At 35.2% G+C, this 25445-nt stretch overlaps 1 protein-coding gene across 4 annotated transcripts in view; it reads right to left on the bottom strand.

The window, feature by feature from the left end:
- Positions 1-25445, bottom strand: part of TASP1 (taspase 1) — a 273821-nt gene that overhangs the window by 198540 nt on the left and 49836 nt on the right. For all 4 annotated transcript variants that reach the window (XR_005984419.1, XM_041732946.1, XM_041732944.1 and 1 more), the window contains 2 exons: positions 21667-21751; positions 13950-14029 (listed from right to left, as the gene is read on the bottom strand). Coding sequence is in view for 3 of the 4 variants with exons in the window: in XM_041732946.1 (XP_041588880.1) it covers positions 13950-14029; positions 21667-21751 (165 nt within the window). In the remaining variant the exon portion in view is untranslated. The remainder of the gene's footprint in view (positions 1-13949; positions 14030-21666; positions 21752-25445) is intronic.

The following is a 25445-nucleotide window of genomic DNA, read 5'->3' on the forward strand; positions in this document are numbered from 1 at the left end:
GACTAGAAGGAATCATTCACCACAGAAGAAAGAACTGAAAACAATACACTCTGCCACAAAGCTAATAGAATGTGGATTTAAATACGATGTCAGAAATTCAATTCAGAAGCACAATTATAAAGCTACTCGTGGCTCTGGAAAAAAAGTATACATGACTCTGAGACCTCCTTTCTACAGAATTGAGATGTAATTAGGCTGAAATTAAAAACAGATCAGGGATCCCTGGGTGGCGCAGCGGTTTGGCGCCTGCCTTTGGCCCAGGGCGCGATCCTGGAGACCCGGGATCGAATCCCACGTCCGGCTCCCGGTGCATGGAGCCTGCTTCTCCCTCTGCCTGTGTCTCTGCCTCTCTCTCTCTCACTGTGTGCCTATCATAAATAAATTTTAAAAAAAATTAAAAAAAAAATTTAAAAAAAAAAAATAAAAAATAAAAACAGATCAAATGAGATGCAATCCAAACCCTTTGCTCTAACTGCTACGGTTAATGAGGTGGAAGAGAGAGTGAGTAACATAGAAGACAAGTTGATGACAAGGAAGGAAGCTGAGGAAAAAGAGAAAAACAATTAAGAGACCATGAGGAAAGGCTTAGGGAAATAAATGATAGCTTAAGAAGGAAGAATATACATCTAATTGGGATTCCAGAATAGGCTGAGAGAGAAAGACGACCACAGAGTATATTTCAACAAATCATAACTGAGAACTTCCCAAATCTGGGGGAAGGAAATAGGCATTCATATTCAAGAGATACAGAGGACCCCCGCAAAAATCAATAAAAACTGTTAAAACACCTCGTCATTTAATAGTGAAACTTGCAAATTTCAAATATAAAGACAAAATTCTTAAAGCAATTGGAGACAAGAGGTTCCTAACTTATATGGGGAGAAATATCAGATTAACAGCAGACCACCAGGCATCATATATATAGGGCACTAAATGAGAAGAACATGCAGCCAAGAATAGTTTATCCAGCAAGGCTCTCATTCAGAATTGAAGGAAAGATAAAGAGCTTCCAGGATAGGCAGAAACTGAAAGAATATGTGCCCACCAAATTGGCTCTGCAAGAAATATTAATGGGGACCCTATAATAGAGGGAGCCCAAAGAAACAATCCACAGAAACAGAGACTGAATAGGTAATATGATGACCCATCTATATGCTCTCTACAAGAGATTCATTTGAGACCTAAGGACACCTCCAGCCTGAAAAGGAAGAGGCGAAGAACCACTTACCATTCAAATGGTCCTCAAAAGAAAGCTGGAATGGCAATCCTCATATCACATAAATTAGAGTTTATACCAAAGACTGTAGTAAGAGATGAAGAGGGATTATATCATTCTTAAAGGATCTATCCAACAAGAAGACCTAAAAATCATGAATATTTATGCCCCTAATGTGGGAGCCGCCAAGTATATCAATCAATTAATAACCAAAGTAGAGGGGGATCCCTGGGTGGCTCAGCGGTTGAGTGCCTGTCTTTGGCCCAGGGCATGATCCTGGAGACCCAGGATCGAGTCTCACGTCGAGCTCCCTGCGTGGAGCCTGCTTCTCCCTCTGCCTGTGTCTCTGCCTCTCTCTCGCTCTCTCTGTGTGTGTGTCTCTCATGAATAAATAAATAAAATCTTAAAAAAAAAATAACCAAAGTAGAGCAATACTTAATAATATACTAATAGGAGGAGACTTAAAACAGCACACTCAGCAAATGACATCTATTCTAAGCAGAACACCACCAAAGAAACAAGGGCCTTAAATGATACACTGGACCAAATAGATTTTTCACAGACATATACAGAACTTTCCATCCAAATGTAACTGAAAACACATTCTTCTCAAGTGTACATGGAACTTTCTCCAGAATAGACCACATACTGGGTCACATCAGGTCTCAACCGATACCAAAAAATTGGGATTGTCCCCTGCGTATTTTCAGGCCACAATGCTTTGAAACCAGAATTCAATCACAAGAAATTTGGAAGAAACTCAAACACATGGAGGTTAAAGAGCATCTTACTAAAAGATGAATGGGTCAGCCAGGAAATTAAAGAAGAATTAATTTAAAAGATTCATGGAAACAATGAAAATGAAGATACAACCATTCAAAATCTTTGGGATACAGCAAAAGTAGTCTAAGCAGAAAATACATCACAATACAAGCCTCCCTCAAAAACTTGAAAAAAAAAAACCACAAATACACAAACTAACCTCTCACCTAAAGGAACTGGATAAAGAACAACAAATAGAGCCTACACCAAGCAGAAGAGAGAGAATAAAGATTCGAGCAGAACTTCATGAAATAGAGACCAGAAGAACTGTAGAACATATCAACAAAACCAAGAGCTGGTTCTTTGAAAGAATTAATAAGATAGATAAACCCCTAGCCAGACTCAAATTAATAGAATCATGAATGAAAGAGGAGAGATCACAACCAATACCAAGGAAATGCAAACTGTTTTAAAAACGTGTTATGAGCAGCTATATGCCAACAAATTAGGCAATATAGAAGAAACGGATGCATTTCGGGAAAACAACAAACTGCCAAAACTGGAACAAGAAGGAAGAAAACCTGCACAGGCAAATAACCAGCAAAGAAACTGAAGCAGTCATCAAAAACCTCCCAAGACACAAAAGTCCAGGGCCAGATGGCTTCCCAGGGGAATTCTATCAAACCGTTAAAGAAGAAATAATACCTATACTACTAAAGCAGTTCCAAAGGATAGAAAGGGACGGAATAGTTCCAAACTCATTATGTGAGGCCAGCATTACCTTAATTCCAAAACCAAAGACTCCACCAAAAAGGAGAATTATAGACCAATATTCCTGAAGAACACAGATGCAAAAATTATCAACAAGACACTAGCCAATAGGATCCAAGAGTAAATTAAGAAGGTGATTCACCATGACCAAATGGGATTTATCCCCGGGAGGCATGGTGCTTCAACACTTGTGAAACAGTCTACGTGATGGATCACATCAACAAGAGAAAAAACAAGAACCATTTGATCCTCTCAAAGGATGCCGGAAAAGCATTTGACAAATACAGCATCCATTCCTGATCAAAACTCTTCAGAGTGTAGGGATAGAGGGGACATTCCTCAGTATCTTAAAACCCATCTATGAAAAGCCCACAGTAAATATCATTCTCAATAGGGAAACACTGAGAGCCTTTCCCCTAAGATCAGGAACACAATAGGGATGTCCACTCTCACCACTGTTATTCAACATAGTACTAGAAGTCCTAGCCTCAGCAACCAGACAACAAAAAGAAATAAAGGCATTCAAATTAGCAAAGAAGTCAAACTCTCCCTCTTTGCAGATGACATGATACTGTATATAGAAAACCCAAAAGACTCCACCCCGAGATTGCTAGAACTCATACAGCAATTCAGCAATGTGGTAGGATACAAAATCAATGCCCAGAAATCAGTGGCATTTCTATACACTACAATGAGACCAAAGAAAGAGAAATTAAGGAATCAATACCTTTTACAATTGCACCCAAAACCATAGGATACCTAGGAATAAATCTAACCAAAGAGGTAAAGGGTCTATACCCTAAAAACTACAGAACACTTCAGAAAGAAATTGAGGAAGACACAAAGAGACGGAAAAACATTCCGTGCTTATGGATTGGAAGAATAAAATTATGAAAATGTCTATGCTACCCAGGGAAATTTACACATTCAATGCAATCCCTATCAAAATACCATGGACTTTCTTCACAGAGTTGGTCAAATTATCTTAAGATTTGTAAGAAATCAGAAAAGACCCCAAATAGCCAAGGGAATATTGAAAAAGAAAACCAATGCCAGAGGCATCACAATGCCAGATTTCAAGCTGTATTACAAAGCTGTGATCATTAAGACACTATGGTACTGGCACAAAAACAGACACATGGATCAATGGAACAGAATAGAGAACCCAGAAATGGGCACTCAACTAATATTCAACAAAGCAGGAAATGGCCACTGGAAAAATGAAAGGCTCTTTAATTAAAGGTGTTGGAAACATTAGACAGCCACATGCAGAATGATGCTGGACCATTCTCTTACACCATACACAAAGATAATCTCAAAATGGATGAAAGATCTACATGTGAGACAAGATTCCATCAAAATTCTAGAGGAGAACACAGGCAACACCCTTTTTGAACGTGGCCACAGCAACTTCTTGCAAGATACATCTATGAAGGCAAGGGAAACAAAAGCAAAAATGTACTATCAGACTTAAGATAAAAAGCTTCTGCACAGCAAAAGAAACAGTCCACAAAACTAAAAGACAATCTACAGAATGGGAGAAGATATTTGCAAATGACATATCAGATAAAGGGCTAGTATCCAAGATCTATAAAGAACTTAATCAAACTAAACACCCAAGAAACAAAAATTCCAATCATGAAATGGGCAGAAGACATGAACAGAAATTTCTCCAAAGTAGACATACACATGGCCAACAAGCACATGAGAAAATATGCTGCATCACTTGCTATCACGGAAATACAAATCAAAACCACAATGAGATCCACATCACATCAATGAGAATGGTGAAAACTAACAAGACAGGAAACAACAAATGTTGGAGAAGATGTGGAGAATCGGGAACCCTTTTTCACTGCTGGTGGGAATGCAAACTGGTACAGCCACTCTGGAAAACTGTGTGGAGGTCCCTCAAGAAGTTAAAATAGAGATACTTTATGACCCAGCAATTGCACCACTACGTATTTACCCCAAGGATACAGATTAGTAAAATGCTGGGACACCTGCACCCCAATGTTCATAGCAGCAATTTCCACAATAGCCAAACTGTGGAAGAGCCATGATGTCCTTCGACAGATGAATGGATAAAAAGATGTGGTATATATATATATATATATATATATATATATATCACACACACACACACACACACACAATGGAATATTACTTAGCCATCAGAAAGGACAAATACGCACCATTTACTTTGATGCAGATGGAACTGGAGGGTATTAATGCTGAGTGAAGTAAGTCAATCGGAGAAGGACAATCATTATATGGTTTCACTCATATGGGGAATATAAAAAAAATAGTGAAAGGGAATAAAGGGGTAAGGAGAGAAAATGAGTGGGAAAAATCAGAGAGGGTGACAAAACATGAGAGACTTCTAACTCTGGGAAACAAACAAGGGGTAGTGGAAGGGAGGAGAGAGAGGGGATATGGGGTGACTGGGTGACCTGCACTGAGCACTAGGTGTTATACTATATGTTGGCAAATCAAATTCCAATAAAAAGTAAAAAAAAAAAAAAAAAAAAATTCCAATAAAAAGTATACATTATAAAACTGCCCGTGAATTTATAATTACCTAAAAATAAAAAAAATTTAAACCAACATAACTGGCCATATTAAAGAGTAAAGTACTGATATATCACATACCAGTAATAAAACCCGAAAATCAGTATGTCTTATCAATCATGTTGTCTTTCAAAGTATTCTACCTAAAGGCAAAAAAACTCTAAGAACAGAACACAGTCAGTAGAAAAGAAAATAGGATTCCTTGTGTCACAATCATGCCCACAAATTGATAGGATAGAACAACGTCTGCAATCTACTCTTTACTTGATTTATACATGTATCTTAGGTCCAATCAAAGCATAAAATAGCTGAAAATTAAGGACTAGATGGTAACAACTTTGTAGCACAAACTATTTAAGGTTGCCCTTTACCAAGAAACAACAAAACTACATTCCTTTCAATTTCAACTTTAATGAATCTTCTGGAAGAACTCAAAAGCATGTACAAGCTTTATCCCAGACTCTGTTAAAACTGAATATATATTGAAATTACCTTCAAAATTTCAAAAACTTCAAATGCCTGGGTACAAGCTATAGAGTTGCTGATTTTGGGTGCAGCCAGGGCTTCAGAGTTTTTCAAAGCTCTCTAGGGATTCTAATATGCAGCCAAAGTTGAGAATCACTGCTCTAAGGCTACACCTAACTTCAGTTAGGATCAATTACTAAAATCATGAGTCAGTGCTAAAGAGCTAGGCCTATTAAATTCTGATGAAATCATATCACCAGGATCATTTTTATATCCAACATATTAGGAATAGTAAAATTATATTCATAGTTAATATCCGAGTGTTTCTAAGTGCCAGAAATTGGAATTAAAATTCTTTATATATTATCTCAATCACAATATCTCCATAAGAAAAGTTTCTTAGAGGTAACTTGCATGGTCACACAAAGATATATACCTCTAAGGTCTATATTCTGTGCCTCTATATGGTCAATAATGGCAACTTTACAAAGACAGATTTCTCTAAAGTAGACAAACAGTAAATGTCTTGGGAGGGGAAACTAACAATAGCCAGCATAAGGGTAAATATACATTCTGATTCAGCAAATCTACTTCCAACTACATAAACAAACAAAAAAATACATATATGTACAAAGGGATATGTACATGAATATTTGTGAAATCATCAATGTTAATGGCAAAATCTAGAAACAACCTGAGTGCCCATCAATAAAGAAATAGTTAAATAAATATGGTAAATATTATTCAGTAGTTTAAAAATTAATTGATCTAAAAAAAAGTAAAAATTTTTAACAATTAAAAAAATTATTTGATCTATATATATCAACATAGAAAGATTTCAAAATACATTTTGCTGACTGACAAAAAACACTGGAAGTATCATATAATACCATTTATCTAAAAATCTATTATAGATACCATAGAGTCTGATACCATTTATCTAAAACTAATAAAAAGAATAATACTATATACTCCAGCATTTCTGTTGACACAGAAAAAAGCAAATCAACAAATAAGTATGGCTATGGGAGTAGACGAGTCACTGGGACTGGAAATGGAAGTAAAAAGGAAGGTTAGGTTTAGGTAGAATGCTCCAATTTTTTTTTTTTTTTAAGATTTATTTGTTTATTTATTCATGATAGACAGAGAGAGAGGCATGCAGAGACACAGGCAGAGGAAGAAGCAGGCTCCATGCTGGGAGCCCAACACGGGACTCAATCCCAGGACTCCAGGATCGCACCCTGGGCCGAAGGCAGATGCCAAACCGCTGAGCCACCCAGGGATCCCCAGAATGCTCCCATTTTTAAAAAGGTAACATATTCCTGTACCACACAATTAAAAAGGAACAAATATAATGTTAAGTAACCAACTATATTTTATAATGTGAAGTTTGTTATATTTTGTTAATTTATATTATATGTATAATTTATATTATTATATCTACTAATAGTACACATTTATAAGGCACAGGTTCCAGCTCCTGATAATGGAGTAGCTTATATGAGACTAACCCACAGACCAGTAACAATTATAAACTCTGGTCAGAATTTTTTAAATAAAAAAAATTGTTTTAAAGCAAAGCTATTTGAAAGCTAATAACCAAAAGCTGGTAGAAATAGGAGATGATTCAACCACTGAAAGAAAAGAAACATACTGGGTGAGATCACATTTACACAGCTTTCCCCATGAGGCACTACAGTCAAAACTGTAGATGCACAACAAAAAGATCTCAAATTGAAAACTACAGTCTTGCCAGGTGGAGATGAAGGTGTTTGGCACTACCGAAGCAGCTGAAAATTGAGGGAAGAATCCTGGAAAGGAGAAAGACACACATACAAAAAAAAAGAAGCCCACAAATCTATGTAAATGTCCCTTCAAATTCTTGAATGAGCCCTTAACTGTTCATACAAGATGCAAGATTCCATAGAGTTTAGTAAAGAAAACAACAGCTGAAAAGCTGACACAGATTTTGAAAAATACTTGCCGTAGGAAAGACAACATTTCAAGTTTGAGACTTTTGAATGAAACCCTATAGTGGCCATATCTTAGGAAGAAAGACCACAAGCTAGTACTAAGGATTAACCCTAAGTTTAAAAACAAAACTGAAAGAGACTCACTTTCACAAAGCCTGAAAACCAGACTGTGACAAAATCAAGGGGATCTACAAATGATTTTACTACATGCTAAAACAAAACTCAGTATCATTCAAAGGAAGATAACAAATCCATAGTCTTTAAAATGTATCATCCATAATGCCCAGGTTGCAATATATACATATATGTATATAATGACATACAACAAAACAAAAAAATGTGATCCAGAGTCAAGGAAAAAAACTACCAATAGAAGCTGACCTACCAATGACCTAAATTTTAGAATTAACAATCAAGGGCTTTTAAATAACAATAAACATGTTAATAATGGGTATTTTAAGTGAATACAAAGGGCCTTTCAGGGGAAATACAGAAACTTTTAAAAAATGGAAACTTTAGAACTGAAAATACAGTATTTTATATTGTTAAAAAAAAACGCAAATGAGATTGATACCAATTGGACACTGTAGAAGAAAAGACGTGAACTTCAAGACAATTCAACAGAAATCATACAAATGGAAGTATAATGGTTAATTTTATGTGTCAACCTGACTGGGCTACAGGGTGCCCAGGTATTTGGTCAAACATTATTTTGGGTAGGTCTGCATGTGTCTGATGAGGATGAGATTAACATTATAAACTGGTAGACTGAAAAAAATAAAATAAAATAAAATAAATACACTGGTAGACTGAAGCAGACTGCCCTCCTTATGTAGGTGGACCTTGTTTAATGAGTTGAAATACTTCATAGAACTAAAAGAATACTCTCTTCTTAAAGAGAATGCTTTTTGCCTGACTGCCTTCAAACTGGAACATTTTTTCCATCTTTACACTTAACTAAAACATTGGCTCCTCCTCAGTCTCGAGCCTGCTAGCCTTCAGACTGGAAACGCACAACTAGCTCTCCTGGTTCACAGGCCTTTGGACTTGGATTGAACTATACCATTGGATCTCCTGGGTCTCCAGCTTGCTGACTGACTTGGAACTTGTCAGCCTCCATAATTGTATTAAATATGAAAGCCAAATCTTTATAATAAATCTGATAAAGAGATCAATCTCCTATTTGTTCTGTTTTACTAGAGAATCCTGACTAATACAGAAAGCACAGAAGAAAAATAACAGCTGAAAAATGAGTGCTTCAATAACACTGATACGACAGTATCAGGTCTCTTCATACAAGTAGAATTAAAGTCCCAGAAATAAATGATGAAGATTATGGACAAGAAAAAATATCTAAATATTGTCCAAAAGTTCTCCTAATTTGATAAAAAATATTAACCACAGGTTCAGCAGGCACAGTAAAAAAGTTAGGCACAAAGAAACCACACCTAGGCATATCATGGTTAAACTGCTGAAAACCAAAGATAAAAAACAATTCTTAAAAACAAAGAAAAAGAACAGAATTCTGATTTGTGCTACAAAAATGGATGAACTTTGAAAACATTATGCTAAGTGAAATAAGCCAGACCTAAAAGGACAAATGTTATATGATTCCACTTATAGGAACTACCTACAGAAGGCAAAGTTATAGAGAAAGAAAGCAGAATAGAGGTTACCAGGGCCTGGAGAAAAGGGAGAATGAGTAGATACTATTTAATGAGTACAGAGTGTTCTTCTTGGGATGATAAAAAAGTTATGGAAATGCATAGTGGTGATGGTCATACAACACTGAATGTACTTATTAATACCACTGAATTATATACTTAAATATTATTAAAATAGTAAATTTTATGTTATATATTTTTTACAATAAAAAAAGTGCTGAAAGAAAAAAATTGACAAGTCTGTATCCAACAAGAAATTATCTTTTAAAAGTAAAGACAAAATATTTTTTTTTTAGATAATGAAAGCTGACTTTTTATCACATCTACCACATTACCACATTATCAGAAATGCTTGTTCTAGGCTGAAGGGAATAAGACCAGAATGAAATTCACATCTATATATGTAAGAATGAAATACTAAGTTTGTGAGAAACTATGTAAAAGATTATTTTAGAATAAACCTGAGAAAGCCATTCTGAAAACTTCTGGAACACTTGAAGGAGATAAAAACCTACCACAGATGCCCTCCCACCACCACAAAAGGTAATCAAGTTTAAAGCACATCATTAAGTACCAGTATACAAACTAATCCTGGGGGATCCCTGGGTGGCGCAGCGGTTTGGCGCCTGCCTTTGGCCCAGGGCGTGATCCTGGAGACCCGGGATCGAGTCCCACGTCAGGCTCCCGGTGCGTGGAGCCTGCTTCTCCCTCTGCCTATGTCTCTGACTCTCTCTCTCTCTCTCTCTGTGACTATCATAAATAAATAAATAAATAAATAAATAAATAAATAAATAAATAAATAAATAAATAAAAAACTAATCCTGGTTAAGGATTAGGCAAGTGCCCAATATAGGACAGCATTTAAAATTTTTTAATCTAAATCATAGATAGAATTTCTCCTTCCAAAACAAACAATCCAATCATGAAATGGGCAAAAGACATGAACAGAAATTTCACAGAGGAAGACATAGACATGGCCAACAAACACATGAGAAAATGCTCCGTCCGCATCACTGGCCATCAGGGAAATACAAATCAAAACCACAATGAGATACCACCTCACACCAGTGAGAATAGTGAAAATTAACAAGGCAGGAAACAACAAATGTTGGAGAGGATGTGGAGAAGGGGGAACCCTCTTGCACTATTGGTGGGAATGTGAACTGGTACAGCCACTCTGGAAAACTATGGAGGGGGTCCTCAAAGAGTTAAAAATAGATCTGCCCTATGACCCAGCAAATGCACGCTGGGGATTTACCCCAAAGATACAGATGCAGTGAAATGCCAGGACACCTGCACCCCAATGTTCATAGCAGCAATGTCCACAATAGCCAAACTGTGGAAGGAGCCTCGGTGTCCATCGAAAGATGAATGGATAAAGAAGATGTGGTTTATGTATACAATGGAATATTATTCAGCCATTAGAAACGACAAATACCCACTATTTGCTTCGACGTGGAGGGACCTGCAGGGTATTGTGCTGAGTGAAATAAGTCAATCGGAAAAGGACAAACATTATATGGTCTCATTCATTTGGGGAATATAAAAATTAGTGAAAGGGAATAAAGGGAAAGGAGAGAAAATGAGTGAAAATATCAGTGAGGGTGACAAAACATGAGAGACACCTAACTGGGAAATGAACAAGGGGTAGTGGAAGGGGAAGTGGGTGGGGGGTTGGGGTGACTGGGTGATGGGCACTGAGGGGGGCACTTGGCGGGATGAGCACTGGGTGTTACGCTATATGTTGGCAAACTGAACTCCAATAAAAAAAAAAAAAAAGGAATTTCTCCTTCCAAATTCACAATATGTCAATACTATTCTTTTTTTGTAAAAAAAAAAGATGAACATAATCATTAAACTTTCAAATACCTTATTTATTCAGAGAACATTTCTTGCTGGTCAGTTATATAAGGAATCCATGCATAACACAAATATACAGTTCTTATTTTAAGACTACTAATGTATAGTTGAAAATTATAATAATTTTCAGAAATTAGAAAGTAAATCCTGATGCCTGATAGCCAAGACATCAGAAAGCAAACTAATCTCCACAGTAAACAAATTCCTGCCAAAGAAACACTAGAAGAGTTGAGAATAGAAGCATTTGGTATTTCTGAAAGCCTGGGTGGGACTAAAAATAGAAGACTGGTGGAAAATGACAAGAAGAAACATGTAGATGCCTAAATCCCCTCCTCTTGCTCACAAAAATATATGAGGTAAACTCTTCAGAGAGACTAAACCATATGGGCCCCAAATTAGTAGGCATCAGCACAGATGGGGGCAGGTATAATCAGGGCCTCTACTTTAAAACAGGGTTCTACATGAAAGTCTAAAATAGGAAAGGTGAGACCTCCAGCTCCTGCCCTTATTCTGTACCAGAATACTGGCTATATAGACCTGCCAGTCCTGGGAAAATTTCTCTCTCACTAATCCAAAAGGAAAACATAGATAGTTTTGTTGGGAAACACCTGGAAATTCCCTCAACAAAAAAACTTAATCATACCACCCCTCTTGAGGTCAACAGGACCTGACATACACACAAACCTTCCAAATTTTAAGTACCATATATATTCAAAAACAATTTTTTAAGTAAAAAATAAAGTACCATACTCATGAATATGAAAACAGCATGGGGTTATCAGATAGTTGGAAAAATTTGCTAACATGTATGAAACAAACAAAAAGAAATTAACAGTAGTAAAAAGAATAAAAAATTTTAAAAATTTTTAAAAAGAAATTAACAGTAGTGATAGATAACAGAAGATAACAAATTTTAAGCCACAATGATCCTAAGAGAGATGAGCAAAAATACCTAGTTCATAAAATAAGAACAGGGCACTACATTTTAAAAGTATTAATAACTGGGGCACCTGGCTGACTTAGTCAATAAAGCATGCAACTCTTGATCTCAGGGTCACGATTTCAAGCCCCACGTTGGGTCTAGAGCTTACTTTAAAAAAAAGTCTTAGTCACAGACTAATCCCTAGAAATTAAAACAATAAAATCCAAAATAACAAATTCATCAGAATTAGAAGGTTTAGGAGACAAAATTGTAGATATTTCTGAGACAGTAGGGTAAGAGATTTCAAAAGGAGAAAAAAAATAATTTTTGAAAAAGGCACAGGGATTGGAGCACAAGATATAACAACCAATTCACAGAAATTAGAAAAATAAAATAGAGGAAAGATAAAGCAAGAGATTAATACACATTCTTTTTTAATTTCCCCACAACTAAACCACATGAATTTCCAGATTAAAAGTACTCAGTACTCAGTACCAGGCATACTGAATAAAAAAAGACCCATTCCAAGATGCTTCATTGTAACAGTAAGAACAAAAAGAATTAAGGCTTCCTTCCAAAGATGAAAAATATACCACAAAGACCTGGGAATCAAACTGCATAACAGCAAGACTGAAAAGTAGAACATAAGGGAACAGTTTCTCCAAAACTGTTAGAGAAGTAGAAAATAAAAATTAACTTAAAAAAAAAATAAAAATTAACCTAAAAAACATATGCATAAATATGTAGCTATGATTTCATTTTTAAAATAGACATATAAAACACATTCACACATATATTTATAACATATATTTATAACTTTTCAAAGTCATTAATCATCAGACATTAGTCTTGATCATTTTAAGTTACTACATAACATGTCATCATATGATAATTTGCTTACATTCTTCTTTGTTAGACATAAGATTTTTTCAAATTTTTTGACATTCTTAATAATGCTTATTGTGAACTACATAAAATTTTGTCTATATTTCTAATATCAAATTCCTACAAGCAGAATAAGTTTATGGCTTTGCTCTATACTACTACTTAGCTGTCCTCCAATATTTCTGCCAATTTACATTTGTACCTACATTTACATTTACATTTGTTCATCTCATCACACACTTATGAGCAATAATACAGTACTTTTATATCTCACAAATTTAACCTGTACTTATTTGAATTTCCCTATTAATTATATTCTATTATCTATTTATGACTCTTGATCATTTTTCTTTTGGGGTACTATTTGTATTTGTGTGGTTTTTAATTTTACATACCTTTTCACAGATGAAGGATAGGTATCACTTTCTCATATTTATGGTTAAGTGTTTTTTTTTTTCTCTTAATTCTTATGTACTCACACTTTTGTTCTTCCTTTTCTTGTACTTGGTCCCTAGAAAGGCTTTCTGCAGCTCAAAGACAGATAAATGTTGACCTAAGTTTTCTTCTCTCTCTTTCTGAGGAGGTAGTATTAAGGTTTTATTGTTAGTAATTATTTTAAGTGACTTAAAAGGGATCCTTTAGCAATACTTCTATAAAAGCAAGAGCATGGGGGGAGGGAGGATCTTCAGGAATACAAAAGCACCTTAAAATCAAATAATTTTTTATGTATCTTTTAACCATAAATATTTCAACATATAAGCTTCCTTCCTTAAATATCAGAGTATTATGTGGATTAAAGCACTGTAACACTTCCAGGTATATATGCCAATATAGCTTAAATTTGAAAAGTTTTTACTTACTTGTGGTCATGATGTTAGGAGGGCAAGAGGGTATTCCATGATCTACTGCCCATCTGTAGGCTCCTTCTCCAACTAAAAAGCTAACAGAAAAATTATTCTTTTAAAAACTTAGTATCATCTTCTATATATTCAATAAGTATAAATCATATAGTAAGGCAATTGAAAAAATGTCTTGCATATAGATTTAATTCTAGATTTACCTCAAAATTATAATATGGTTTATATGCCCCAAATTTTAAAATCTTCCCCAAGTTAAAAAGTTTACAAATGAAAATGGTACAATTTCATCTGCAATAACCAACAAGTAAAAATGGGCACAATTCAACATGAGAAGGAAAAAAATAGTTGATCTCCCAGTGGAAAATATTAAGATTTTCCTTGGATCATCATGGTCACAAGATCCATTTAATCAGGTTAAGAATCAAAGTTTCAGTGAATGTCTTCAGATTTGATATTCTTGCCTACTTTAACAACTAGATGTACGAGTGGGTACATGTAGAGATGCCCCAAAACAATGAGATGTACTTATATTTGCAAGTCTTGATGAAACAAATATGTACATATGATCTATATGTATGCCCCTCAGAATCATTTCTACTGTGATTAAGTACTGTGGTGTGTGCCAAAAGTAATTTTTAAGCCCTAAACTGCAAGTTTTAACATAATGAAGTAAACAAAAGGATACTATTAGCTAACTGTAAAACACTTATTTTCAAAGATTTCAAATATCATGTAGGATAATTAACCACTCTATTCCCTAACACAGTAATAGCAAGCAGCTGCCATAATAATCATTCATTCATATCCTTCCATAGCCAACTTCTTAAAGATCTCAGCCAGCTAGTAATGGGTTTCCTTGAAGTTTTCTGCTCCTTATCTTTTGTTCCTGTTCTTCTAATCATTCTAACACTAAAACTCCAAATAATACATATTGAAGTCTTTAGATTCATTTGTTAATAAGAAGACCAGTGACAGACTGGCAAAACAAAATCTAAGGAGCCATCCAAAAGCATCCAAATAGTTCTAGTGAGAAAGTAAATAATTAAGTCCAATAACTATTTTCTAATATACATAAAGGTAGGAGGCATTGAAAAAAAAGAGAAGAGAAGGCCAACAAGAATAAACAAGTTTACCCCTTCAAACTTCTATTTTTTTTATTCTAAAGGATTCTGAAAATAGAAAACAGTTTATCCTATTCCTATATAAAATGAAGACCACTGCAAAGAAAAGCTATCACATAAAGTTCAAATGGAGAATGACAGAAATAGAAACCTGAATAGGAGTTGAGCCATCCTAATGGCATTTTTAGCACTTCCTTCTTCTAGAAAAGGAATGTGATATAATAAGTAACTTCTCTTCATGTGAAGATGTAAAAGACATGCCGAAGTAGCATATTAAATGACCAGAACAGAAGTTTGGAGCTAACTCCAGTATTCTTAGCACGCCCATTGGTCATCTTGGTCCAATCAATGGCATTTTACAAAATATTCTTAGTCTTATTTTTCATTTCTTAAACAGTCATTGCTTCTAAATTAAATCAATTTGCCATTGGCTGCTATGCAAGTTTTTAAAATAGTTGAGACATTTTACAATATTCACAAGAAGTTGACTATTTGGATGCCATCTTATGGATAAGAATACTGAATAACTGACCTTTTCTTATTATCAAAAACTACCTGTCTAGTAGTTAATCATCACACAAAATGGCATATGCATGCCTTTGAAATCATTTTAAAATTCTGAAAAGCTACATGTTACTAACATGTCAAAAAATCACTTTCTAGAAAATTAAATGCAGTATCAATTCACAGTTCTCTCTTATGACTCTCCAACTAGAAAGCTTTTAGAGAAATTTGCCCCAATCAAGTTGGGAAATCCCATTGACCATACCTTTAAAATATATCCAGAATCTGACCACTTCTCACCACCTCTCCTGCTACCACCTTTGTCTGAATCACCATCATCTGTTACCTGGATTGTTCCAATGGACTCATTACTTTCATGTATGCCTTGCTTTGCTCCCTGCCCCAACTATGCTCACCAGCCACTGATGCCCTTGTAATAACAGACAATGACGTTCTTCTCAAAACCTGCAAAATCTCTCATGAGAAATCGAGTGTAAAAACTGGAATCTTCAAGGAGAATCTCAAGTAATCTGACCTTTTCTGCTTCCTCCTTACCTGCCCTATGATTCTTCCTGCCCCCTGGCTAACTCTACTCCAGCCTCCTGTAAAAACACAAATATGTCAAGGGACTTCTAGGCTCAGGACTTCTAGGCTCAAGGCTTTCACCCTGAATGTTTCTTCTATCAGGTTCTTCCTTATTTCCCAAATGGCAAATTCTCTCATCTGCTCAAATGTCTCCCCTTAATGAGGCCTATTTAAAACTACATCCAACACATTGTATTCCCCTACCCCGGACTCCTAGTCCCTATCAGTTTGCTCTGTCATTCTGCCCTGTCATTTTCTTTTTTCTACCTTCTAACATACTAGACACTTCTTTATAATTTACATATTATATGTGTTGTTTACTTCTAACTTCCCCAAATAAATTGTAAGCTTCATAAGAGTTGGAATCTTTGTTTTGTCATTGACATATCCAAGCATTCACCACAGTGCCTAAAGCATACTAAGCATCAGATAAACACTGGCAAAAAAATCAAACAAATAATAAACTAGGGTGTCAAAATTCCTTAAGGAACAGCATTTTCCTTGTGTTATGCCCAATTTAATTAACATTAAAATAAATCTGATATGATGTAAAACAAAAAGCAACAACACTCTATACTGAGAGCAGCCCTGAGCTCTGGTGACTGAAACTTTCAACAAACTGCACCCCAAGTGCTTCTGCAAGCACTAACACAGCCAAACTTCCCAAAAAGAGCTCTCTGGGCAAATATGAGACGTGAACTGCAACCTCATGGATGGCAATCATCAATTTTCAAAGAACCATGACTCCATCCATAATCAATCTAAAAATGTGTCATTTTGTGATTCAGAAAGCTCTCAAGAATGTTCAAGGATCCCAAAAATCAAAATACATTATTCTGGATGAGAAAGATACAAGAGAAAATGGGAACTGTTTCTCTAGACTTAAAAACTGATTTCTATTTATTTCACATATTGCTTCTTTGTTCACAATAAATATACAAGATTGAAGAAAGACAAATTACAGACACATAAAGTACAAATAAAGGAGAACTTGCTGTATTTGGAAATAACATACCAGCCATATTAAATAATAAAAATGTAACTCTTTAAAAAAATTTTAATTTCAATTTTAATTTTTTTAATTTAAAAAATGACTTTTTAAAAAGACAGAACCTCAGCATAAGCAATTGACACACACACAAAAAATGACCAATTCTAAAAGATTGTGTATTACAAAATATATCCCATTGATGTTCACATTTCTCTGGCTGTCATAAACTTTTTCCACTATTGTTATTTTGTTTTTTAAATTATATGTTTGAATGGGAATCCATCTAAATCTATGCCTTCTGATTAGTTTCTTTTAATCATTCATGTTTTAATAGTCTTTTCACATTCATACAAGAAAAGTAGTACAAATTTGAGTGAATTTATGAAATATAATAAATAGTACTTTAATGTAAACAATGTACCAAAAAGTAAATTTGCCTCTGAAAAAAATCCTAGGGTCTAATGAGAACCTTAGGTTTTATTTATACTAAACATAAAACATTTGTCTAGCTTCCCCTTTTTCATCAAAAGAAACATAATTTCCAAAAATTATAACTTCTATATTAGGAGTCAGCAAAGTTTTCTATAAAGGGCCAGATAGTAAATAGGTTGGCTTTGTAGCCACAGTGTCTCTTTTGCAACAACTCTATTTGGCCTTTGTGGTGCACAAGTAGCCATAGACAATGCATACGCAAATGGGTATGGCTATGCCCCAGTAAAGCTTTATTTACAAAAGCAAGCAGCAGACCAGATTCGGCCCATCAGCCATAGTTTGCCAACTCCTGTTCTAAATCATAATGCCTATCAAAGCTATACCCTATCGTAATGGAAGAAGAAAGATTCAAGCTATATTTTTATAAATAAAATAAAGAAACTTGGGTAAATATGACATGGTTTATAATGGTAGTCCCACCAAGTTTATGAAGATACTAAATATGCAACAAATCTGAACAAACACCAATATTTAAACAATACAACATATCATGGTGGCTATAACCAAAAACTAAGGTATACAAATAAATGAACATTTTTTTAAGATTTTATTTATTTATTCATGAGAGACACAGAGAGATAGAGGCAGAAACAGAAGGAGAGGGAGAAGCAGACTCCATGCAGGGAGCCCAATGTGGGACTTGATCCCAGAACTATGGGATCACACCCTGAGCCAAAGGCAGACACTCAACCACTGAGCCACCCAGATGCCCCATAAATGAACTTGTTATTTAAAGACTTCAATAAAATAATTAATTAATTAATTAATAATAAATAATAAATAAATACTTCTTAGAAAAGACACATTATATGTAATGCCTTGCTGTCCCCACACAGTGGTGACAGATGACACCAGAAGACTATGCTTTCTAAGTATTCCATCTGCTTTTGACAGTTTTTGTACCTTTATGCCTGGCATACAGAAAACAAACAATAAATATTTGCTGAGTGAAAGGGAAATGAATTAATAATTAAATGGGCATAAACAGTTACTTCTCATTATTATAAAAGGATTCTATTTTCCCTTTACTTCTAATCTGCTGCTTCTAATGTGATATGAAAGGACTCCAAAATTTCCCAATAGCCTAACAGTGGTCAAGTGTGGGATTCAGTTTCATTATCTGCAAAATGTGTCATAAATCATTGTATGATTTTTATGAGTTAATGCATGCAAACCACATAAAACTGCCTGATTAAGTGTACAAAAGCAGTAACTATTAGCTATTATCATTATAGAAATTACATAACTAGACTTATGATGGTCATATGAAAATAAGCTCAGAGTCAAAACATGATAAAATTGGTTTTGTTGATTTAAAACATTCAAGGAATTTGACTGTTTCTCAGTTACTGCAGTATACAATGAACATCCAGGAATGTGAGAGATTTCTGCTTCTGGACAAGATGGAGTAACAAGGAACAAATTTACACTGTTGCCTGAAGAAATTGTTTTAAAAATTAAATAAAACGTAGGAAACAATAGTTTTCAGATATCAGTAGGCAACATAAGGACAGTGGTCCTTGAGAGAAATGAAATAAACAAGGTAAATCTATGAATGACCCAGCTTACTTCCTAGAGAGGTTCTAGGCCATGACACACAAAGAATTCAGGCAAAGCCAAGCAGTTTCTCAGTTGAAGAGAAAGAGCCGGGCATCTGGAGAAACCCAGACAGCCAGGATTTACAGGGGACAGCTGCACAGAGAAAGGACTCTGAGATCTGCACAGTTTCCTCTTGTCTTCAGCTGAGTAGAGATAAGTGTATGTGTAATAGGAAATCACCCAACGCCTGGGAAAGAATACCACAAAAGTTTCAAGCCCCAAGTTCACAAAGGGACAGGAAGAACCCCTGTTCTCATCAAAGTAAGAAATCTCATTCTAGCTCCATCTGTTATTGTACTCAGAAGAGTTTTCACCCAATAGCAAAGCAAAATTAGCTCAAGGCTAAATGTTTCTCTAGCTGCATGTAACAAAGTATAAAGCAAAACCTGAAAGGATGAACCTGTCTCTAAATAATTTAACCACATCCTCCAATAAAGCTCAAGAATATTTGTTAAAATTTAAAAATAGCACCAAATAAGGTAAAACTCACAATGCCTCGAATGCAATAAAAAATTACCAAGCATGCAAATAAACAAGGAAATCCAACCAATAATGAGAAGAGAAATAATTCAATCGAAAATTCAGAAATGACAAAGATGATAGTCAATTAGTAAATGAAGATATTACAGCATTTATTATAACTCTATCCATATGTTCAAGAAGCTACATGAAAGATTAAACATGTTAAGTAAATACACAGAAGACACTTTTTAAAGCTGCAAATCAAATTTCTGAAGGCGTCTACAATGTCAGAGATGAAAAATGAGCTTCATACGATTAACAAATGATTAGATATTACAGAAAAATAATGAACTTGAAAACAGCAATGGAAATTATTCAAAATGAAACAGAAAAATAAATGGAAAAGTAAACTATTTATCAATGATCTGTAGGACTATAAGAGGTCAAATACATATGCAACTGGAGTCCTAAAAATATTATCTTTAGAAATAATAGTCAAAATTTTTCCAAATTTGATAAAGTATATTTCCCTACATATCCAAGATGCAAAATAAACCCAAACCAGAAACATTACAAGAAAAGAAAAAACAGACCAATATATCTCATAAGTTATGAGATACAAAAATTCTTTATAAAATCTTAGCAAGTTGGATCCACCAATATATCAAAAGGATAATAAATTATGGTCAAGTGGAATTAATCCCAAAAATGTAATTGTTACTGTAGCAGCTGAATATCAACCCATCACTGACTAAATAAGAAAAATTGTAAGATCATCTTAATAGATGATAGAAAAGTATTTGAGAAAGTACAACACCCATTCCTATTAAAAACTCTCAGAACACAAGAAGGAGACTTTCTTAGCATAATAAAGAACATTTATGATAAACCTACAGCAACCATCATACTTAAGGGTAGAAGACCAAATGCTTCCACCCTAAGATCACAAACAAGGCACGATGCCCACTCTCACATTTCTTTTTTTTTTTTTTTTTTTTCTCTCTCACATTTCTATTCCATATAGCACTGGAGGTCCTAGCCACTGCAACAAAGAAAAGGAAATTAATTAAATGAACCCAGGTTAGAGAGGAAGAAATAAAACAATCTTTATTCTCAGGAGACATTACTGTCTATGTAGAAAATCTTATCAAATCTATAAAAATAATAGTATAAAACAAATAAATTTAGCAAATTCTCAGGAAAGAGTATCAATGTAATAAAATCAATCATATTTCTATATTGGCAAGAAACAACCAGAAATTAACCTGCTTGGCTCAGTCAGAGGAGCATGCAACTCTTGATCTTGGGGTCATGAGTTCGAGCTTAAGCTAGGTGCAGAGATTGCTTAAAATCAGTCAAGAAATAAACATTAAAAAATTTTTTTAAATAAAAAATGTTATAAGAAAAAAAACTATCAATTATTAGAGCTGGATGCCAGGTTCATGAGAGCTCTTTACAATGTTCTCTCTACATTTATAAATACTTGAAAAGTCCAAAGTTTTTTAATGAAAATTATATGTTAATCCTGGAGAAAAGATGTAATCTGACTAATCTTAACATCATAATGTGTTTCTCCAGAAGAGAAAAATTAAGTACTTTTATTCTAAAAACATCTCAAAATTAAAATTAGTTTGGACTCTGAACTTTTAAAAGTTTCATAATAAAAGATCCCAATTGTGCACTTAGTAACAGCAAAAAAAATCTCTGTAATCAACTACAAAACCAAAAATTAATTCTGATCTCCTTTCTGCTTTAATCTGTAATATTCAATTGCATCCAAAGCTCTGTCAAGTGTACAAAATGTTCCAAGATTAGAGAATAAAGTGTGTCTTCCTCTCAAATTCAAGCTACTGCTGGTGTGTAACCAACAGCATCAGCCTTCTGTGGATAAAAACAGCCTTCAAACACCACATGCACCAAAGACCAAAGACCCAGGTAAAGTCAGGCAGAACAAAGCGGTTACCAGGGAGGAATTCGGCCAGCAGAGAGCTTGCCCTTCTGCCCTTCACACAAGAGTCTGTTTGCAACTGAGACTGGATTCTTGATTCCTACAAAGTAAAATTGGCAGAAAATGAAGTCAGAAAAATACCTTCAAGTTTCCCACTCAGCTTTGTGGCTGTTTCAATAAAACAACTTTTAAATACCTTAGAAAACTCTTATGTATACTAATGAAAACCCTTAATTATTATGAACAATAAGGATCAATAAATAAATGAATCAACAAATAATCAACAAATAAATAAATACCTAGGGGATACAAGAAAGAATATAAAACATACATTCTCATGATTTGTCAGGTGCTACAGCTTAATAGATACTGAAATTAGGTTTCTTGTTAACAGATTTCAGAATAGAATTTAAAAACTAAACTGAAAAAAAAAATAAAAATAAAAAATAAATAAAAAATAAACTGAAAGTATGGCATCTACTATCAAAAAGTGAATTTCTTCCAAAGAATCAACATGATTACAAATAGCTGCATACCCATCTTCATATTTACCTTCATACAGTGGGGAGAAGAGGCCAAGTATGTACAAGATTGTAAACTAAAATATGGTTCAGACTGTTTCCAGAAGGGAAAATATAATGTGAAGAAAAGTGAAAAGAGGATGCTTCTCTGGGAGGAATGACAGGACAGTAAGTATTAGTGTGAAAAACACTATCATGATGACAATGATGGCAAATATGACAATGTGATGAAGACAGTGACAGTAACTCAGTATCTACCATATGCCAAGCCCAGCACCAAACCCTTCAATATAGCAAGTATATTTCATTGATCTCTCAACTCTATAAGTATATTTATGAACGTTGATTACTGAGGGAATATTTGCACAAAGCATTAAGTCACCTACCCACGATCACAGTGCTAAGATTTTAAGAGAAGCAGCTAATGTCAGAGACCACATCCTAAACTACTAACCAATGAATGCCTCTCAGGACACCAGTACAAAAAAAAAAAAAAAAAATCAGCAGTGGGATATAAAAGGACTATAAAAAATCAAATTAAAGTCACCATATTTACTCAAAACAAAACTATTTAGCTAAACAACAACAATGTGCCACCAAAAAAAAAAAGGATGAAATGCCAAATAAAGAAAAAGCTCAGGATCCCTGGGTGGCACAGTGGTTTGGCGCCTGCCTTTGGCCCAGGGCGCGATCCTGGAGACCCAGGATCGAATCCCATGTCGCGCTCCCGGTGCATGGAGCCTGCTTCTCCCTCTGCCTATGTCTCTGCCTCTCTCTCTCTCTCTTTTTCTCTCTCTCTCTCTGTGTGACTATCATAAATAAATAAAAATTAAAAAAAAAAAAAGAAAGAAAAAGCTCAGCTCTCTGTACTAGCTCTTAAAATATACCTCTGTATACGCTGATTCAATGTAGACTTTAATAATTGTCAAATTAAGTTATAAATTCAAATCTACAAATCTCCATCAAAACTTCAAAAGGACTTCTATGATGTATGACAAGGTGACTCTTAAACTTCTCAGTTTAACTGGGAAAAAAATGAAGAGGTATTCACCCTTCAAGATACCACTCTTATTAAAAACTATTCTTAATTAAAAGAGTGTGGTTTGGGGACACGTGGGTGGTTCAGTGGCGGAGTGTCTGCCTTTGACTCAGGGCATGATCCTGGAGCCCCAGGATCAAGAGCCACATCGGGCTCTCTGCATGGAACCTGCTTCTCTACCCTCTTCCTATGTCTCTGCCTCTCTCTCTCTCTCTCTGTCTTTCATGAATGAATAAATAAAATATATTTTAAAAGAAGAGAGTGTGGTTTGAATACAAATTAACAAATACATCAATGGAACAGAAAAAAAGCTGAAGTTCAACACAGACACACAAGCATTTGAATATTTAATACATGATACAATATTTCAAACGAGTAGGAAAAGATAGACTCTATGTGAAAACATAGAAGGAACACAGAGTAACAGGAGTTAGACTGTTTTATAACTGTAGCCATTATCTGTTGCTTCTCAGCTAAATTCTCCCTTCATTGCCTGATCTGTGAAAATGGATATGGGCCCTTTAAATAGGTTTCCTTTGCCAGCTGGCACACTGATAGCTTTGTCAGTAGAGGGCACCGAAGAGACACTCTAGGAGGAAACTTTTTACTAGCCAGGCAAGTGGAGAGCATCAGTTTCCTTTTTTTTTTTTTTTTTTTTTTTTTTTTTTTTTTATGATAGTCACACAGAGAGAGAGAGAGAGGCAGAGACATAGGCAGAGGGAGAAGCAGGCTCCATGCACCAGGAGCCCGACGTGGGATTCGATCCCGGGTCTCCAGGATCGCGCCCTGGGCCAAAGGCAGGCACCAAACCGCTGCGCCACCCAGGGATCCCGAGAGCATCAGTTTCTTCACTATTTGGCCCATATGGTATTCCCCAGTGCTAAGTGCCTGCAGGGTGCAGCTTTCTCCAGCATTTGGCCACCACATGCTTTCCCTAGCCTCTGAATCAGACTATAGCAGCATAGATGACAGTCCCAGAAAGAACAGGACTGTGCCCAGTTCAAGTCACAAACCTTCTTGGCCTCATAGGCACAAATAGCAAAGTTCCCCATGGGTAAATGGCTGCCTGGTGAGCCAAAAGCCCAATCTTTATCCTGTGGAACAGAGGTTCAATTCTCATAGTTTCCTCACCCCTGTGTAAGCACCTACCAGTCTGAACTCACCTGTGCCCCATAGGAATGTCCCTGGTATCACAGTGACCGTGGCCTGGGTAACACAGCAACTTCTCTACTAGGCAGTAGCTACAACCACACCTTCTTCAATGAGATCTGAATCTCCCTCCAAGTTTATCCATACTTGGGTGTTCTCCCTCTGCCCTAGAATACATTTTGATTTCCCTTTCTACATTTGTATAGTTACTGTCCTATCACTGGTTTAATAGTTCTTTATATTAAACTTCCCCTATTAAATCTACTATCTAGTTTTTCTACTAGTTGGACCCAGCCTGATACAGTAACCTTGGGCAAATTACTAAATCTCTTCTATATTTCAGTTTCCTTATCTGTGAAATAGGGATAAAAAAAAGTAGTGTCCTCATCGGAAGTGGAGGTTCATGGGGTTGGGGTAACTGGGTGATGGGAAACGAGGAGGGCACTTGATGGGATGAGCACCGGTTGTTATACTATATGTTGGCAAATTGAATTTAAATAAAAAAAAAAAATGTGATGGGATGCCTGGATGGTTCAGAGGTTGAGTGTCTGCCTTTGGCTCAGGGCGTGATCCCAGTCTGGGATCTATCCCCCATCAGGCTCCCTGAGGGTAGCCTGCTTCTCCCTCTGCCTGTGTCTCTGCCCCCCCCCCTCCTCTCTCTCTCTGTGTGTGTGTGTGTGTGTGTCTCATGAATAAATAAATAAAATATTTAAAAATAAATAAATAAATAAATAAAATGTGAAAAAAAGTGGTGTCCTCAAAAGGTAATTATGAGAACTAATGACAGAACACATATAAACTACTGGAGAATAGATTGGTATGTAACAATCACCCAATAAATGGTAGTCATTATTATTGCTATTATTCAACATCATATAGGGACAATTTTTCCATTATTTCAGAAAAAAACAATGTATTAAAGAAGTAAATGAAAAATAAATTATAAGTGTACTAGAAGAAAATACAGGTGAGTATACTTATAATTATGAGGGAAACCTTAAGAAATGCAAAATACAAAAGCCATAAAAGAACAAGTAATAAGTTTGACAAATAAAAATTTTAAATTCTAATACAATAAGGCACAT

Source organism: Vulpes lagopus, chromosome 18 (genome assembly GCF_018345385.1).
Source record: "Vulpes lagopus strain Blue_001 chromosome 18, ASM1834538v1, whole genome shotgun sequence".
Classification (NCBI taxonomy): domain Eukaryota; kingdom Metazoa; phylum Chordata; class Mammalia; order Carnivora; family Canidae; genus Vulpes; species Vulpes lagopus.